Consider the following 13,612-nt stretch of genomic DNA (forward strand, 5'->3'; position numbering starts at 1 on the left):
GGGCTCCCTGAACTATGGCCAGCTGCCTGGGCCTGGCCCTCTCCACCTGGTGGCTCACCCCAGTGACCGAGTGGCCCTGGTGAGACAGGTCTGTCTTGCCAACTGAGAGGCCCGGGACAGGCAAGCAGGGGACACAAACCTGGGGGGAGGGGGCAGCCCTCGGCCTTCGCTCATTCTCTTGTCAGAGCCATAGCCCCACCCATCGCGGGAGTCGCGGCCATGGCGCTCCGGACCTCCGTGGCGCTCAGGGTAATGCTGGACATGAGAGAGAGGACGAAAGGAAAGCTTTAGTCATCAACTCCGCCCAAGGCCTTGTGGGCGACAAAGCTGGGGATGACAAGGGCAGTATCCAGACCCCTGCCGGGGGCTCGCAGGTGCGCAGGGCCACCTCACTCACTCCACACAGCTGCACCCCCTCATCTCCACAGGCCAGAAAAGCCGTGGCCCGGGTTGTGGCTGAAGGAAACAGCGACTGGTGAAGGCAGGCAGAGGTCCCCCAAGCAGGACGCCAGAGTTCTTCCAAGGACTCTGAGCAGATGCCTGGTGACTGCCCCGCACCCAGAGCAGTCGTGAAGGTGGGAGGGCGGTGGGGCCACTCACTGAAGAGGACACTCACAAGCTCTCCAAGGCCCCCCCCTTCATCACCCGGGCACGGTGGCTGTACCTTCCTTTCTCTAAGTGTCCTCCTTGCAGTGGAGGAAGTAACAGAGCTACATGTGGTGCCGGTCAGAGCGCACTGTGGTGGCTACCCATGAAAATGTTACCCGCACAGCGGCACCAGAGGGCCCTAACCTGTGTGTGCAAAGGCACAGGGGCAGTCCCTGCCACTCTCCTGGCCTCATCTCCCAGAGCCTCAACAAGCCAAGACCAGGGGCTTCACTGTGGACAGGCCAGGGCACACCCACGGTGCGTCCTGCCACAGCCAAGGACAGCTCCCATGGGTTCCAGGAAACACTGCTCCCTCCCTACGCGACCCCCAGGACACACTGATCAACACACGCACCAGCCCACAGCTTTAGACAGCTTCACTGAATTTCTGAGAAAACATTTGAATGGCGTTTTCTCAACTTTATCCACCTACCTACATCAGGGGCACGTACCTGCTGAGCCACACCCCCCACTTATTTTCATTTTGAAATAGGGTCTCACAAAGTTGCTGAGGCTGGTCTTGAATGTGGGATCCTCCTGCCTCAGCCTCCCAAGCTGCTGAGATTACGGATGTGGGCCACTGCACCTGACTCAATAACCTTAAGTTTTAAGGCACGAAAGTGGACAAACCATTTACTACAAAGTAAAAGACTTACTACTGAGACCTACTTCTCTACTATTTAGCCATTTCCACTTCTCCTGCAATTTTAAAATCAAACCAGAATTTTTTTTTGTCCAATCAAACCCACTAAGAAGAGCTCAACAACAGCCCAAGTTCTGAACTAGTTTTCTCTTTCTGTGACTTTTTCTTGGGAGCCAAACGCCACCACATGCTGCTGGGGCAGCACTGCTCCCTTCTGTAGGCCTGGGCACGTGAGAAACACTGTCAGTTTCGGGAGGACGTCGTCTACTAACCCCACGGAAGGCAGCTGGTCATGACCAATGGGAACTGTGCACACGTTACGAAGGTGTGCGCAACACCTCATCTAAATCCTCTGCCTTATGTGGGAGGAACAATCACCCCCATTTTGTAGCCAGAGGAACAGACTCGGCAGATAGGGTGTCACCAGAATGTGACCCGGTTCTGTCTAGATTCCAGAGTGTGGATGTGTGGCCACTGTGTTCTAGCTGTCCCAAGGAAATCAGAAAACCAGCTCGTGGTGCTGTTGCACGGAAGGTTTACCCCCAGGAACCAAGAGGAAGTAATCCTGTGAGGACGCCCCAGTCTAAGCCAGGAGGCTAGCTGTCCTCAGTCACGCCGAGACACCAAAGAGGGGACAAGATGGGACAGCGAGGCACAGATCTGTCAAGAACATGCTCTGGGGGCTGGGGATGTGGCTCAAGCGGTAGCGCGCTCGCCTGGCATGCGTGCGGCCCAGGTTCGATCCTCAGCACCACATACAAACAAAGATGTTGTGTCCACGAAAACTAAAAAATAAATATTAAAATTCTCTCCTCTCTCTTAAAAAAAAAAAAAAAGAACATGCTCTGGGAAGAGACACAACTCGCAGGGCATCTCCTCTGCCACAAGCACCTCCTGAACTCCCCCTTCCCCCCATTTCTTCCAGTAAAGCGCCCCAGGGTGCAGGGCCCTGGTGGGAATTCTCCATCTAGAAGCCCACAGAACTGAGATGACTGCGCTCTCTCCTCTTGGGACTGGGCATTTTAAGAGTCCTTTGTGTGTTTTGGTAACAGCCCTTTACCAGATGTGTCTTTTGCCAACACTTCTTTCGGTTCACAGCTTGTCTTCTCTTAAGGATCCCACATTAATTTTTTTCTTTTCCTTTTGTATTTGTACCAGGGATTGAACCCAGGGGATTTCACCCAGAGCCACATCCCCAGACCCCTGTTTTTTGAGGTCTTGGGACCTTACTGAGTTGCTGAGGCTTGCCTTGAAATTGTGGTCCTCCTACCTCAGCCTCCTAGTTGCTGGGGTTAGAGTCAGCGCCCCCGCCCCCGCCCTGAGTTTATTTTTCTAATGGGATAAACCTGCATCAAGAACAAGTACGGACCAAAGACTTGGCTGTTTCCAAGGCTTAGTGGCAGCCCGAGCTGTCCGTGTGCCCTGGGAGGAGATGCAGTGTCTGCTGCCTCCCCAGGCCCATGGGGCAGAGGACAGGAAGTGCTACTGCGCCGCTCAGCACTTTTCAGCAGCTCAGGTCGGCTGCCAGGCCTCCAGCCTAGGGAGCCTCGCAACAGCCGCAAAAGGCCTTGAGGTGATGGTTTGGAGACGTCCCGACTAAGCCCAGCAGGTCCACATCTCTGTCCCACAAACACCAGGTCTCAAGTGGGAGGGGGGTTCTGCAGCGGGGAAGGGACTGGACTCCATGGGAACTGTGGGTACACTGTCGCTCTGACTTACCTGTCCTTCTCTTTCTCCCATCATCGACCTGGAACCTTCTCTCCTGAAAGAGACCCATCCATGAGGAAAAGAAGCTTGCTAACCAGAAGGGGCCACCCAGAGCCCAGGTGGAGTGGCAGTGCCCAGGCCGGGTGTAGTGACTGGAGCATGAGCTGCTCCGGGTGCAGAGTGATGGGTCCTGTGGGCGCCTGGGTCAAGGAAGGCCAGTGAATGACCAGAGGAGACAACACCCACACCCACCAAGGAGGGGCAACAGGGCCACACTGACCTGTCCACGGAGTGGTTGGGGTAGCGGCCCCGGTCCCTGTGGTCGAAGTCGTGGAAACGGTCCTGGCGGTTGAAATCAGAGTGGTAGCGCTCATCCAGAGCGGCCCGCTTGGCTTCTGGCCAATAGGCATCGTCCCGCCTGTGAGGGGTGCAGGACAGGATGGAAAGAGGCCTTCCCAATGACAGCCCGGTGGAGCTGGGATCAACCCCCACGGTCCCGTCCCCGTCACATCAGGAGCGTCTCCCACACAGTACTCTGGGCTGCCTGGGCTGGCAGGTTGGGCTGGGCTGGGAGTGAAGGGCTGTGCTGCCTGCATGCAGAGGGCGCTCGCTTTCTCAGCAGGGCAGCCATCAGGAGGACTGTCACAGGTGACCCTGGGAACCCAACCCAATGCCACTGTGGGGAAACCAGGAAGACCTCTGTTCTCCAGAGCCCTTTCAGGAGACTCTGCCATTGCTTCTAGCCTGAAGCTGAATTGCTGCCTCTCAAGGAGGCACCGAAAACCCCACTGACAACCTAGTCACACAGCGGTGGCTAAAGCAGACTCCTCTCTCAGACAAAGCCCCCAGAGACCGATGGCAGCTGAAAAGGCCCTTGATGAGAGTGGCACTGGATGGCACATGGGTTCCCTTTAACCTATCCAGTGGAAGACAGAGGCCTCTGTGGACCCCAAGGGAGGCGTTTCTGGGTCTCTGGCCGCCTCCCGGTGCTCCTCCTCCTGCACCTGGGCTTGGACCTGATGCCTGGACCCAGCGCCATCTCTGCTGAGCCAAACCACCAGGGCACCCTGCTGAAGCCAGGAGGCAAGCTGAGTACAAGCCCAGACCCGGGCTGCCTTTTGGAGCAAGATTGCGGGCCTCCATGACTCTGGGGTGGCCTGGCTCACCGGCCGTCTAGGTCGTAGGGCCTGCGCACGGCCGGCCGCCGCTCCTGCTCGTAGCGCAACTCCTGCTGGCGCCGCAGCTCCTCGCGCTCGCGGTGGATGCGCTCCTGCTCCCGGCGGCGCTCCTGCTCCACGTGCATGCGCTCGCGCTCCAGCCGCTCCCGCTCCATGCGCTCCCGTTCCAGGCGGTGCCGATGGAAGGCCAGCCGCTCGCGGGCAATCTCCAGCCGCTCCCGCTCCTCCCGCTCCCACTGAGCCTGCAGGCGCTGCTCCCGCTCGCTGCGCTCCCGCTCCCTGCGGCAGGACAGCAGGGCTGCAGTGCACGGCACCCAGGGGTCCCGGGCTCACCCAGGGCCATGGCTCCCACTCCCACTCCAGGATGCATGAGAAGCAGCGGGAGAGGTGCTGGCCACAGGGGGCTGGTGAAGCGCAGCAAGAGCCCAAGGATTCCCCTCCCAGCCCTGTCCACCCCAGCCAGGGAAGAGGGAGCACAGGTGTAGGGCAGCAGAGGCCAGCTGTCCTAGGAACCGGCCTCATTTCTTAAACGTTTCCTGAAGTTCAACAGGTGACACCATTTGCCACCAGCCTGATTAGTCCGTGTGAAATGGGGCTAAAGGCAGAATGGACGCTCATGTCACACCTCCTATTTCTGCAGCAACCCAAAACCGAGGATGGGGCCTGCCCAGGAGGACAGCCCACTGTCTGCTTCTGGCAGGGACATGGTGATGAGTTAGTGCACTTCCTTCCGGTGCTAGTCTCTGCAATAAAGGTGACCCACACCTACACCGGCGGAAAAAGACCACCAGGCTTCGTTCTGTGTACTCTGAACACATCTCACCCAACCATGGGTCGCCTCTATGGATGGACGACACTCTCAGGGGAAGGAGGCCACCATGTGTGCAATAAGGTGTGCTCTGCCCAAGCAAGGCCCAAACAGCACAACCCTGACCCCTCGTTCACCCTTCCCTGTGCGTGGGTCCCCTAGAGGTGACAAGGAGCAGTGGATTGCGGGGACCTGGAGGGCTCTGTGGCCCGTTTCCGCCCCTCCTCGCCCTGGCAGAAATACCGCCTCTTCACACCTCAGCCCTACACTGACACCAAGGACATGACAAAAAACCACAAAAGGTCTCCGGCGCTGCCACCATCCACCTCTCTGACCCCTGATGAGGCTGAGCAGCACTCCCTGCGTTTCAAGGCAGGAAACCCGTGCCACCCTGCGAGGACTGTCCGTTTCTCTGGTGGCCCCGTTGTTCTGACTTCTTATTCTCCTCACATGGCCGTCCCTCCTCCGCGCACGTCCTGACTCTCGACCTCCACGGTGCAGATGCACAACTGTGACAGGGGCAAGTCCTCCTTCCCGCTGGTGAAGGCCCCCAACACCGAGTTCCCCTTCACTGGTGGGAAATGCTGCTCTTTTCACGTGACTTTCCGGTCACAAAGGTCTCTTCTGTTGATTAGTTTGCCAGTTAAACAGGTAAAGGCACCTGCTTCACTGCCCACCGTTTTGCTTTCTAGGCCAGAAGTCCTGCCAGGGACAGGGCAGAAACTCCCTGCTGTCGTGCCCACCCCTTTCCCTGCCGGCCTTTTATTTATTTTTTAACTGCTCAATAGAACACAGAACGACAACCCTGGGGGGCCAACAGCTCTGTGTTTACTTTTTCACATTATCCCACAGTTTTCCTTGGCGCAGTTAAGAATGTGCTCACTGTCGATCCTCCCTTCCCAGCTCCTGAGGCAAATGTGACCCTATCGGCAAAAAAGCTTCACTGCAACAGGAAGGCAGGCCACCTAACCACCTGGTTACCTTCCACAATTCTGGGGAAGAAATGGATGATTTGAATGGAATCCCAGAAGTTGAAAGCCTGCAAACGGCAGATCCACAAACAGAAAGCCACAGAACAAAAAGGCTTAAAGCAACGTTCCACCCACTGGGAACTTTGAGGATGTCCGCTCAGGACAGGGGCATGACCACAGTCTGGGAACAGCCACATCAGTGAGTGTTCCTGGACCATGACTCACCTCCGGGACTCTGAATCTCTTGACTTCCGAGGCTCTTTGACCTTATCAAAGGACACAACGGACCGTTTCTCTCTGCTGGCCGACTTGCGATCCTGGCTTTTGGAGACCTAGTTTATCAAAGGACAAAAATTAAGGTAGAAAAGACAATAGAAAAAAGGAGGAGCATCTGTGTCCAAAAATAAATGCAGACTCTAGGGAAGAATTCATGTGGAATGAGCAGTAAGAAGGAAGTATTCTCTCTAAAGAAATCTCGTGCCTCGAAGGTCACAGGCTTTCCTCTATGTCTACTGTGACATAAACTCTTCAAACAACGATCTACTGACTCCAGCCGACAGAGCCCGAATGAAAACGAGTATTTCTCACGAAGAAATTTAAGATCAAAATGAATTTTTATACATGAATTGATGCATCCAAAATAAATCTCTTAATTTTGCACTACATTCATAATATTCAGTGAATTAAAAAATGCAGCCAATTCTAATATGCCTAACAACTTCCTTATCTGTGTAACATTTTAATGAGAGCTACCCATCTGAGCCCTGGAATGTGTACGTGTGTGGTTCTGAGGCCGGAACCCAGAGGCACTCGATCATCACTAAGCAACGTCCCCAGTCTTCTTCATCTTTTGAGACAGGGTCTTGCAAAGTTGCTGAAATTGACTTTGAACTTTGAACATGAAACCCTCCTGCCGCAGCCTCCAAAGCCACCTGGATTATAGGCGTGTGCCACTGCACCCAGCCATCCCCTGCCTTTTTTTTTTTTTTTTTTTAAAGAGAGAGTGGGAGGGAGAGAGAGAGAGAGAATTTTTTAATTTTTATTTTTTAGTTCTCGGCGGACACAACATCTTTGTTTGTATGTGGTGCTGAGGATCGAACCCGGGCCGCAAGCACGCCAGGCGAGCACGCTACCGCTTGAGCCACATCCCCAGCCCCCATCCCCTGCCTTTTAAAACCATGATTTTATTTTGAGATTACGTCTAATTTGCCCCGAGTAGTAATTTTTCCCGATCACAAATTTGTGGTCCCCTTGTCTCAGCCTCCCCAGGTGTGTGCCGCTGTACCTGGCAGGAATTAGTTTTACTTTTGCATCTTTCAATCATTATCATAACACAAAAGTAAAAAGATATAATATTTACAAAAAGAAACATGGGCTTCCATAATTGAAAGGCCAGCTTAAAACTCATCTGCACCACTCAAAACTGTAGCCAGCTCGTCCTGTGTGTGTCTCAGACTGACAGAGCAGGCCCATGGCTGCTCTCTTTAGAAGGGTCTCTGGTCACTCAGTGTTCCAAGTCTGCAGACAAAAGCTTAAGTTAAAAGATCTACTTTCCCTTCGGGATGTAGTCATTTTGGTTCATGCCAGGCAGAGGGTGGCCCTCGTGACCAGCCTCCTAACATCCTGCACAACACTGCTCCAGGGGGCTTCTCTGGGTAGGAACCACACACACACCACTGCACTCTCACTGTACCACAGGAGACCCAGGGGCAGGCGTGATTGCCGAAGCAACCTGCACAGCGACCCGCCTCTGTTGCCATCATCCCCTCATGACCTGGGTCCTGCCTTTACCACTGTGGTCGCACAGCTCACACAGCCCGAGTGTACCTGGGCCGAGAACCCACACAGACACCCTGGTTTCTGTCTCCTGTGGAACATGCTGCCAAAAGACAGGCCAAGAATAAGCCCGTGCCTAGAGGCGTCTGTGTGAGGGCTCAGGCTCACAGAGGAGAGCCGCTGTGATGCAAAACACGCCCACCGCTCCCAGATTCCACTTTTGAAGACAGCTTTAGGAGGTAAATAAAAACCAACAACTGACGTCAGAGCAGGAATGAGTACGAAGAAAACCTTTCCACCTTTTTCCTTTATGAATTCTACATTTTTGGGGGGCTGGGGCTGTAGCTCAGTGGTAGAGCGCTTGCCTAGCATGCATGAGGCAGTGGGTTCCATCCTCAGGACCATATAAAAATAAATAAAATAAAGGCATCTGTCCATCTACAACTACAAAAAATTTTTTTTTTAAAATTCTGTATTTTTGTAAAGGTAGAAAGCTTATTTTCCAACTGAACGGTTCAAGAATCTGCTAAAATACGCCCAGAAATAATGTTAACTGTAAAACAAAACAAAACGCCACGAACAACTACAGGTAGGAGGAAATTCCGACTCACTCTCTCCTTGGACCCAGATGTCTTCACACTAATCACAGGCACACCTTTGGATTTGTCCATCACCACAGTTCGCTCGGTGCCTCGACTTCCTAAAGAAACAGAGGAGGACATCTGAGGTGAGAAACACACCTAGGGGCTGGGCTGCGGCTCAGGGGCAGAGCGCTGGCTGCCAGCATGTGTGCCGCCCTGGGTTTGATCCTTAGCACCACATAAAAATACATAAAATAAAAGCATGCAGTCCATCAACAACTACAAAAAAGGAAAAAAAAAAAAAAAAAACCAGAAAGAACAAAAGAAAAGCAGCACCTCAGGAAGGAAGCTCCACGCTGCACACTATGCAGGAGGACTCTTGGTGTGTGGTGTCACTCGATCACAGCAAATCAACAAGTCATACCAGCTAGTGACAGAGAAAAGATGGAAGCTCCTACATGGCTGGGCGGCTGGCTACCTGATTTCGTGGCTCGAGAGCGCTCCGAGGGGCCAGGCTTCTGATCATCGGGCTCTTTAGTCTTTTCTCCACTTCCGTCATCACCCTTTTTGGTGTCATCTTTTCTGTCGGCCTTATCCTCCCTCTTAATGTTTGCAGATCTGCAAGTGACAGCCCCAGACACGCCACCGTTAAAGCAGGTGTTTAGGGAAACACAGCAGCTGTGACTGCACCCTCGCAAGAGCACCAAGTGACTAGAACGAAGACAGTGTCACCAGCTTTCCGGCCCCAAACAAATAAATGCAGGGGCACGGGTCCCAGTGATCGAGCCACACATACTCAGCCTGCCAAGCTGCGGTGCCCTCGCCAGCCCCTGCCCGCTGGTTTACCAGGGAAGAGCACACCTGTCACTGGTGCCCGCCTTCTCCTTCCGCCCTTCGCTGTCTCTCTTCTCTGAGGCTTTCTTGCCAGCAGGTTCATTTTTTGCCTGAAGAAAAGAATCAAGTGCAAGTGCCCCCTCCTCTCCTCACACTGCCGCACCCCAGGAGAAAACGGCCACTCACTTTCTCCACGGAGATCATCTTCCCGTGGAGCTCAGTCTTGTGCAGGTGGCTGATGCATTTTGTTGCCTCTTCTGCTGTGGACATGGTGACAAAACCGTAACAGCGAGCGCCAGGACTCCGGGCGTTCGTCACGACCTTGGCGCCCACCACCTGAAGGAAAGCAGCAAACATGGCTCGCACACACCGCAGCAGGGCAGACCCCACACCACAGCAGCAAAAGCACGGGCAACCGGGCACACGGAGGGGGGGCAGCTCCATCTCCCTGCAGTTCCTCAAAGGCCTTTGGTCCTCCTCACACAGTTCTCTGGGCTCCCTGGGAGGGCCAGGAAGGCAGGGTGAGGACAGGGAGGGGGAGACAAAAGTGCCAACTTGAGGGCTGAGAACACAGCTGGTGGAGGGCCTGCCCCGTATGCCCGAGGCCCTGGGTCCAACCCCCAGCACCAACAGGGGAAAAAAAAAAGCAAAATTCTGCCTGTGCTCTTTTAATGTGGCTTAAATATGGGAGGAAATGAGCCTAAATGTACAGCCAAATTAGGAGAGGGACATGGACAATAGGGCAAAAAGTCACAGATGTGACCCACACAAAACCAGGTTGGTTGCTTTGTTCTTCTTTTGGTACCAGGGATTGAACTTGTGGGTTCTTAACCACAGTCACACCTCCTGCCCCTTTAAATGATGAGACAGGGTCATAAACTGCTTAGGGCTTCACTCAGTAGCTGAGGCTGGCTATGGACTGCCATCCCCCTGCCTCAGCCTCCTGAGTTATGGGGAACCATAGGCCCTGTCGGCTTCATTAGCTACTTGTATGCCGCGGTGTCTTCAGCTCCCCCTCCTCTCAGCATTTGGACATCAAGAATCAGGATGAACGTTCTTAGTTTCTCTGTCATGATACACCTAGCTCTTCCCGTGAACAAGGCTGGTGCTAACCTGTGATTATCCCTAAAAGTTTATTTGGGAGGCAAGTCCAGAATGCACAGGGAGACAGGGAGCAAGGAGAGCAGGTGAGAAAGCCAACCCCGGTGTTACCATATAGGGACTGCACGACGTACCTGCAATGGCCATCACCCACCAGCCTACATAGGTGCAAGAGAGGCAGATGTTTCAGACAAGCAGGAGCCAGAACTGCCCTCCGGTGGGCTAAGGTAGCAACCTCAAGGCCAGGCAGTGATACAGCTGCGGTCAGGGTCACCCATCTCAACAGGATGGCACACACCCTCCTCTGAAGCACTATGCCACAGTGTCACTCCTGTTCTTGTCCAGTCATTGTTATTTCTCAAACAGTGACCACAGCTCTTGTCCACACCTTAGATTCAACCTTACAGCAGCCCTCTCTGGGTTTTAAGACCTGGGGGTCACAAAGCCATCAATAGGAAGATGGCAAACTTACAGTGATGGAGGGACCCAAGCCAGATGTGGGCTCTGGGAGCGCCCACATTCCTGACTAGGGAGGGCCAGGTTCTGCAGAGCATCAGCACATGAGCCCCAGGACACCTTGGAGCACTCAGCACACAGAGACCTGCACTGGCAGAACGCCCCTCGCTCTTACCTTCCCATATTTGCTGAAAAGGTTCTTCAAATCTGTAGCTCTGGTCGTAGAAGAAAGTCCACTAACCCAGAAATTTCTACCACAACTGCTACGACCTATTTCAAAAGAAAGTTCTGGTCAAGAACACAAAACCCACAAGACCCCGAGTCTTCAAGAAAGTCAGTTTAAAGCTGAGACAACTCCCATTTGCTCTCGGATCATGACACAATGTAACGCCAATGAGGACACAGCAGCTGTCCATCAAACCCAACAGCACTGCCAGGAATGCTGATTACAACAGGAACCAGGGCTGCTGGGAGGGCTCAGGTTTCCTTAGACAATGGCCAAGTAGCTAAACCACAGGGTAAGGTGGATAGAGCCCAGGGCGTTAGGCACGCGAGTAAGCGCCTGCCTCTGAGCTAAACAGGGATCCTGAGATGGCTTTTATACAAGCAGCAGCCATATCAACAAAGATGCTCTGACCGCCTCCATCTCGAGGCACATACTGTGTACCCACCCCACCCTTTCACTCTCTGCGGAGCACTGGGGAAGGAACTAGAGGCCAGTGAAGCTGTTTCCTCAATGAGTGGTTTAAGGCAGGGTTACAGGATCAAGGAATTCAAAACACTCCCAAAATCACGTGTCCACATCAAGACACTGCATTCACTCTTAGGAACTGGTTCGCACTCTATAAGCCAGGAGGGAGCGGAAAAGACCTCCTGAAAGACTTAGGCACGTCTGGGTGGGCACACAGGACACCAGGGATTAGAATTAAATGCCCTGCCTGCTGATCCTGGGGTCCAACATGCTCCAAGAAAATGGCACTGCCACGGGGACCTACCCTTCTCCTCCCGGGAAAGTCTTTTTGTGTCCGAGTCATCTTCAACAGAACTAGAGACAAAAGACAGTGTCACTCCAGGAGGAAGCAGCATTGAGGAGACAAAACTCAAAATTATAAAATACGTGCTGAGGTTGCATACCTACCCGAAATTTAGTTCTGAAAAAATGATACCCCGACAAACTTGTATTGTAAATCTGACCTAACCGTAAGATTTCAGACCCACAGGAGTTAATTAATTCTGCTGGGCTAAAGGTAATTAGGAAGAATTAAAGAAAACAACCATGATAGGTTGAGAAAAGAAAAAAAGATTATGTAATCAGTGTAAAATAAACAAAGAGAAATAAAACACTGTTTGGACGTAAACTACAATTTCAGCAGTCTGGCTGGCCAATTGCAGAAAAAACAGCTTATGTGTGTCATTAAATGACCAATGAAAAGGAGATAGCGTCTGGTCTAAAACTGAGAAACAACAAACCTCATTTTCTGATCAGCGCCCTCACTGGTTGAGGACTCTTTAGGAGCCGGAGGGACTTCATTACAAGCTTCAAAATCAAACTTCTTCACGTCTTCTTTGCTATCTCTGGGCTCTGGGCTTGGAGCTTCCGTGGGCGCTTCCGCGGCCTCCTGGCTAGAGGCCTCCGCGAGCTCGGAGCCCGCGCTACTCTGCTCAACTGGCTTCTCTAGCCCTACAGGCTCACAGTCCGTCCTCGCGCCTTCGCCTGTCTGCTCCACGGGCTCCCTTTTCACTACCGCTAACAGGGTGTCTGCCTCGCTCCACTGAGCGCGTGTTGACTCGCTGGCCAAATCTAAATCTCCCTCCTCCTCCTCCTCCTCCTCCTGCTCTTCCTCCTCCTCCTCTTCCGGGTGGGCGCTGCCAAAAAGGTCCTCTTCCTCCGCAAGCTTTCTGTCTGGCCCCACGCTACTTGTATCCTGTGCAAATGGCTGCTCCAGCTCGGAACCTTCTTCTTTTACTGGCTCAGATTTACAAGTTTCCCCCAAAATGTCGAGTATTTTCTCATTTTCTACGGATTTAACAGGAATAGAATGGCACAAGGTTTAATTACCAGGGAAATAAAGCAATCACAATGTGGAACTGGCACGGCTGCCACACTAACACGAAGAGAACTGCTAGCTACACAGAGATTGGAAAACCCGCGGGTACACACAGTTACACTGGTTACACTACCTGCGCGCCGCCTACTAGGTAAGCCTCTACGCTACAGGGGAGAGAAAAGCATCCCAGAGATTTAACCCCCAAAACCTTCTGGCTGAATTCTTGACAGTCTTCATTCTGTCGCCGTGTATATATGACTCTTCCAAATTTAGCTTCCGAAGTCCAAGGTGCTTAACTGAATGTATCACCGTTCACCGAACAGCTCAATTTCCAAATTTCTTTGAATTTCGTTTAATAGAACAGTCCAACATGAAAATCAGAATCTCTTCCGTTGGTGCTGAGATATTTGCAGTCCAGAAGGGGGACAGTGTTTGTTTGGAATTCTCATGGAGGAGCTCTTTCCTCTTCTGGAGTCCAGGCACATCCCAATGGTTCATATGGGTCTCCCTAGCACTACCTACACTGCCTGAACCAAACACCACAAAGTTAAGGTACTGCCCGATATCACAAGATCTGTTTCGTGGGGTACAGAGGCATCAGCTCCTTAGAGCGTGCAAACTTGTTCCATAATGTTTAAATGCCGTTTGTTTAAAAAGGCATAAGAGCATTTCATCTTACCAATAACATTTTGCAAAATGAGAAATTAGCCACTTTCACAGATCTGGTGATACGGCTGGGTTTCCAATCTCTATGATCCTGGTATGTTCTGGATTGTAAACCTTTAGAACAATGTACACTATAGTACTGCAACTTTTAAAAATTAAAGTATTCAAATTAAAGAAGGTGGAAGACTAGAATGG

The 13,612-nt window shown here is 52.5% G+C and overlaps 1 protein-coding gene across 2 annotated transcripts in view; it reads right to left on the reverse strand.

Annotated features, from left to right (window-relative positions):
• Positions 1-13,612, reverse strand: part of Safb (scaffold attachment factor B) — a 31,275-nt gene that overhangs the window by 1,263 nt on the left and 16,400 nt on the right. For both annotated transcript variants that reach the window (XM_071603634.1, XM_071603629.1), the window contains exons 7-18: positions 12,174-12,720; positions 11,699-11,748; positions 10,879-10,973; positions 9,333-9,482; positions 9,174-9,256; positions 8,791-8,930; positions 8,343-8,431; positions 6,181-6,287; positions 4,165-4,455; positions 3,279-3,416; positions 3,011-3,053; positions 140-255 (exon numbers count right to left, since the gene is read on the reverse strand). In XM_071603634.1, coding sequence (XP_071459735.1) covers positions 140-255; positions 3,011-3,053; positions 3,279-3,416; positions 4,165-4,455; positions 6,181-6,287; positions 8,343-8,431; positions 8,791-8,930; positions 9,174-9,256; positions 9,333-9,482; positions 10,879-10,973; positions 11,699-11,748; positions 12,174-12,720 — 1,849 coding nt within the window. The remainder of the gene's footprint in view (positions 1-139; positions 256-3,010; positions 3,054-3,278; positions 3,417-4,164; positions 4,456-6,180; positions 6,288-8,342; positions 8,432-8,790; positions 8,931-9,173; positions 9,257-9,332; positions 9,483-10,878; positions 10,974-11,698; positions 11,749-12,173; positions 12,721-13,612) is intronic.

Source organism: Marmota flaviventris, chromosome 1 (assembly GCF_047511675.1).
Source record: "Marmota flaviventris isolate mMarFla1 chromosome 1, mMarFla1.hap1, whole genome shotgun sequence".
Classification (NCBI taxonomy): Eukaryota; Metazoa; Chordata; class Mammalia; order Rodentia; family Sciuridae; genus Marmota; species Marmota flaviventris.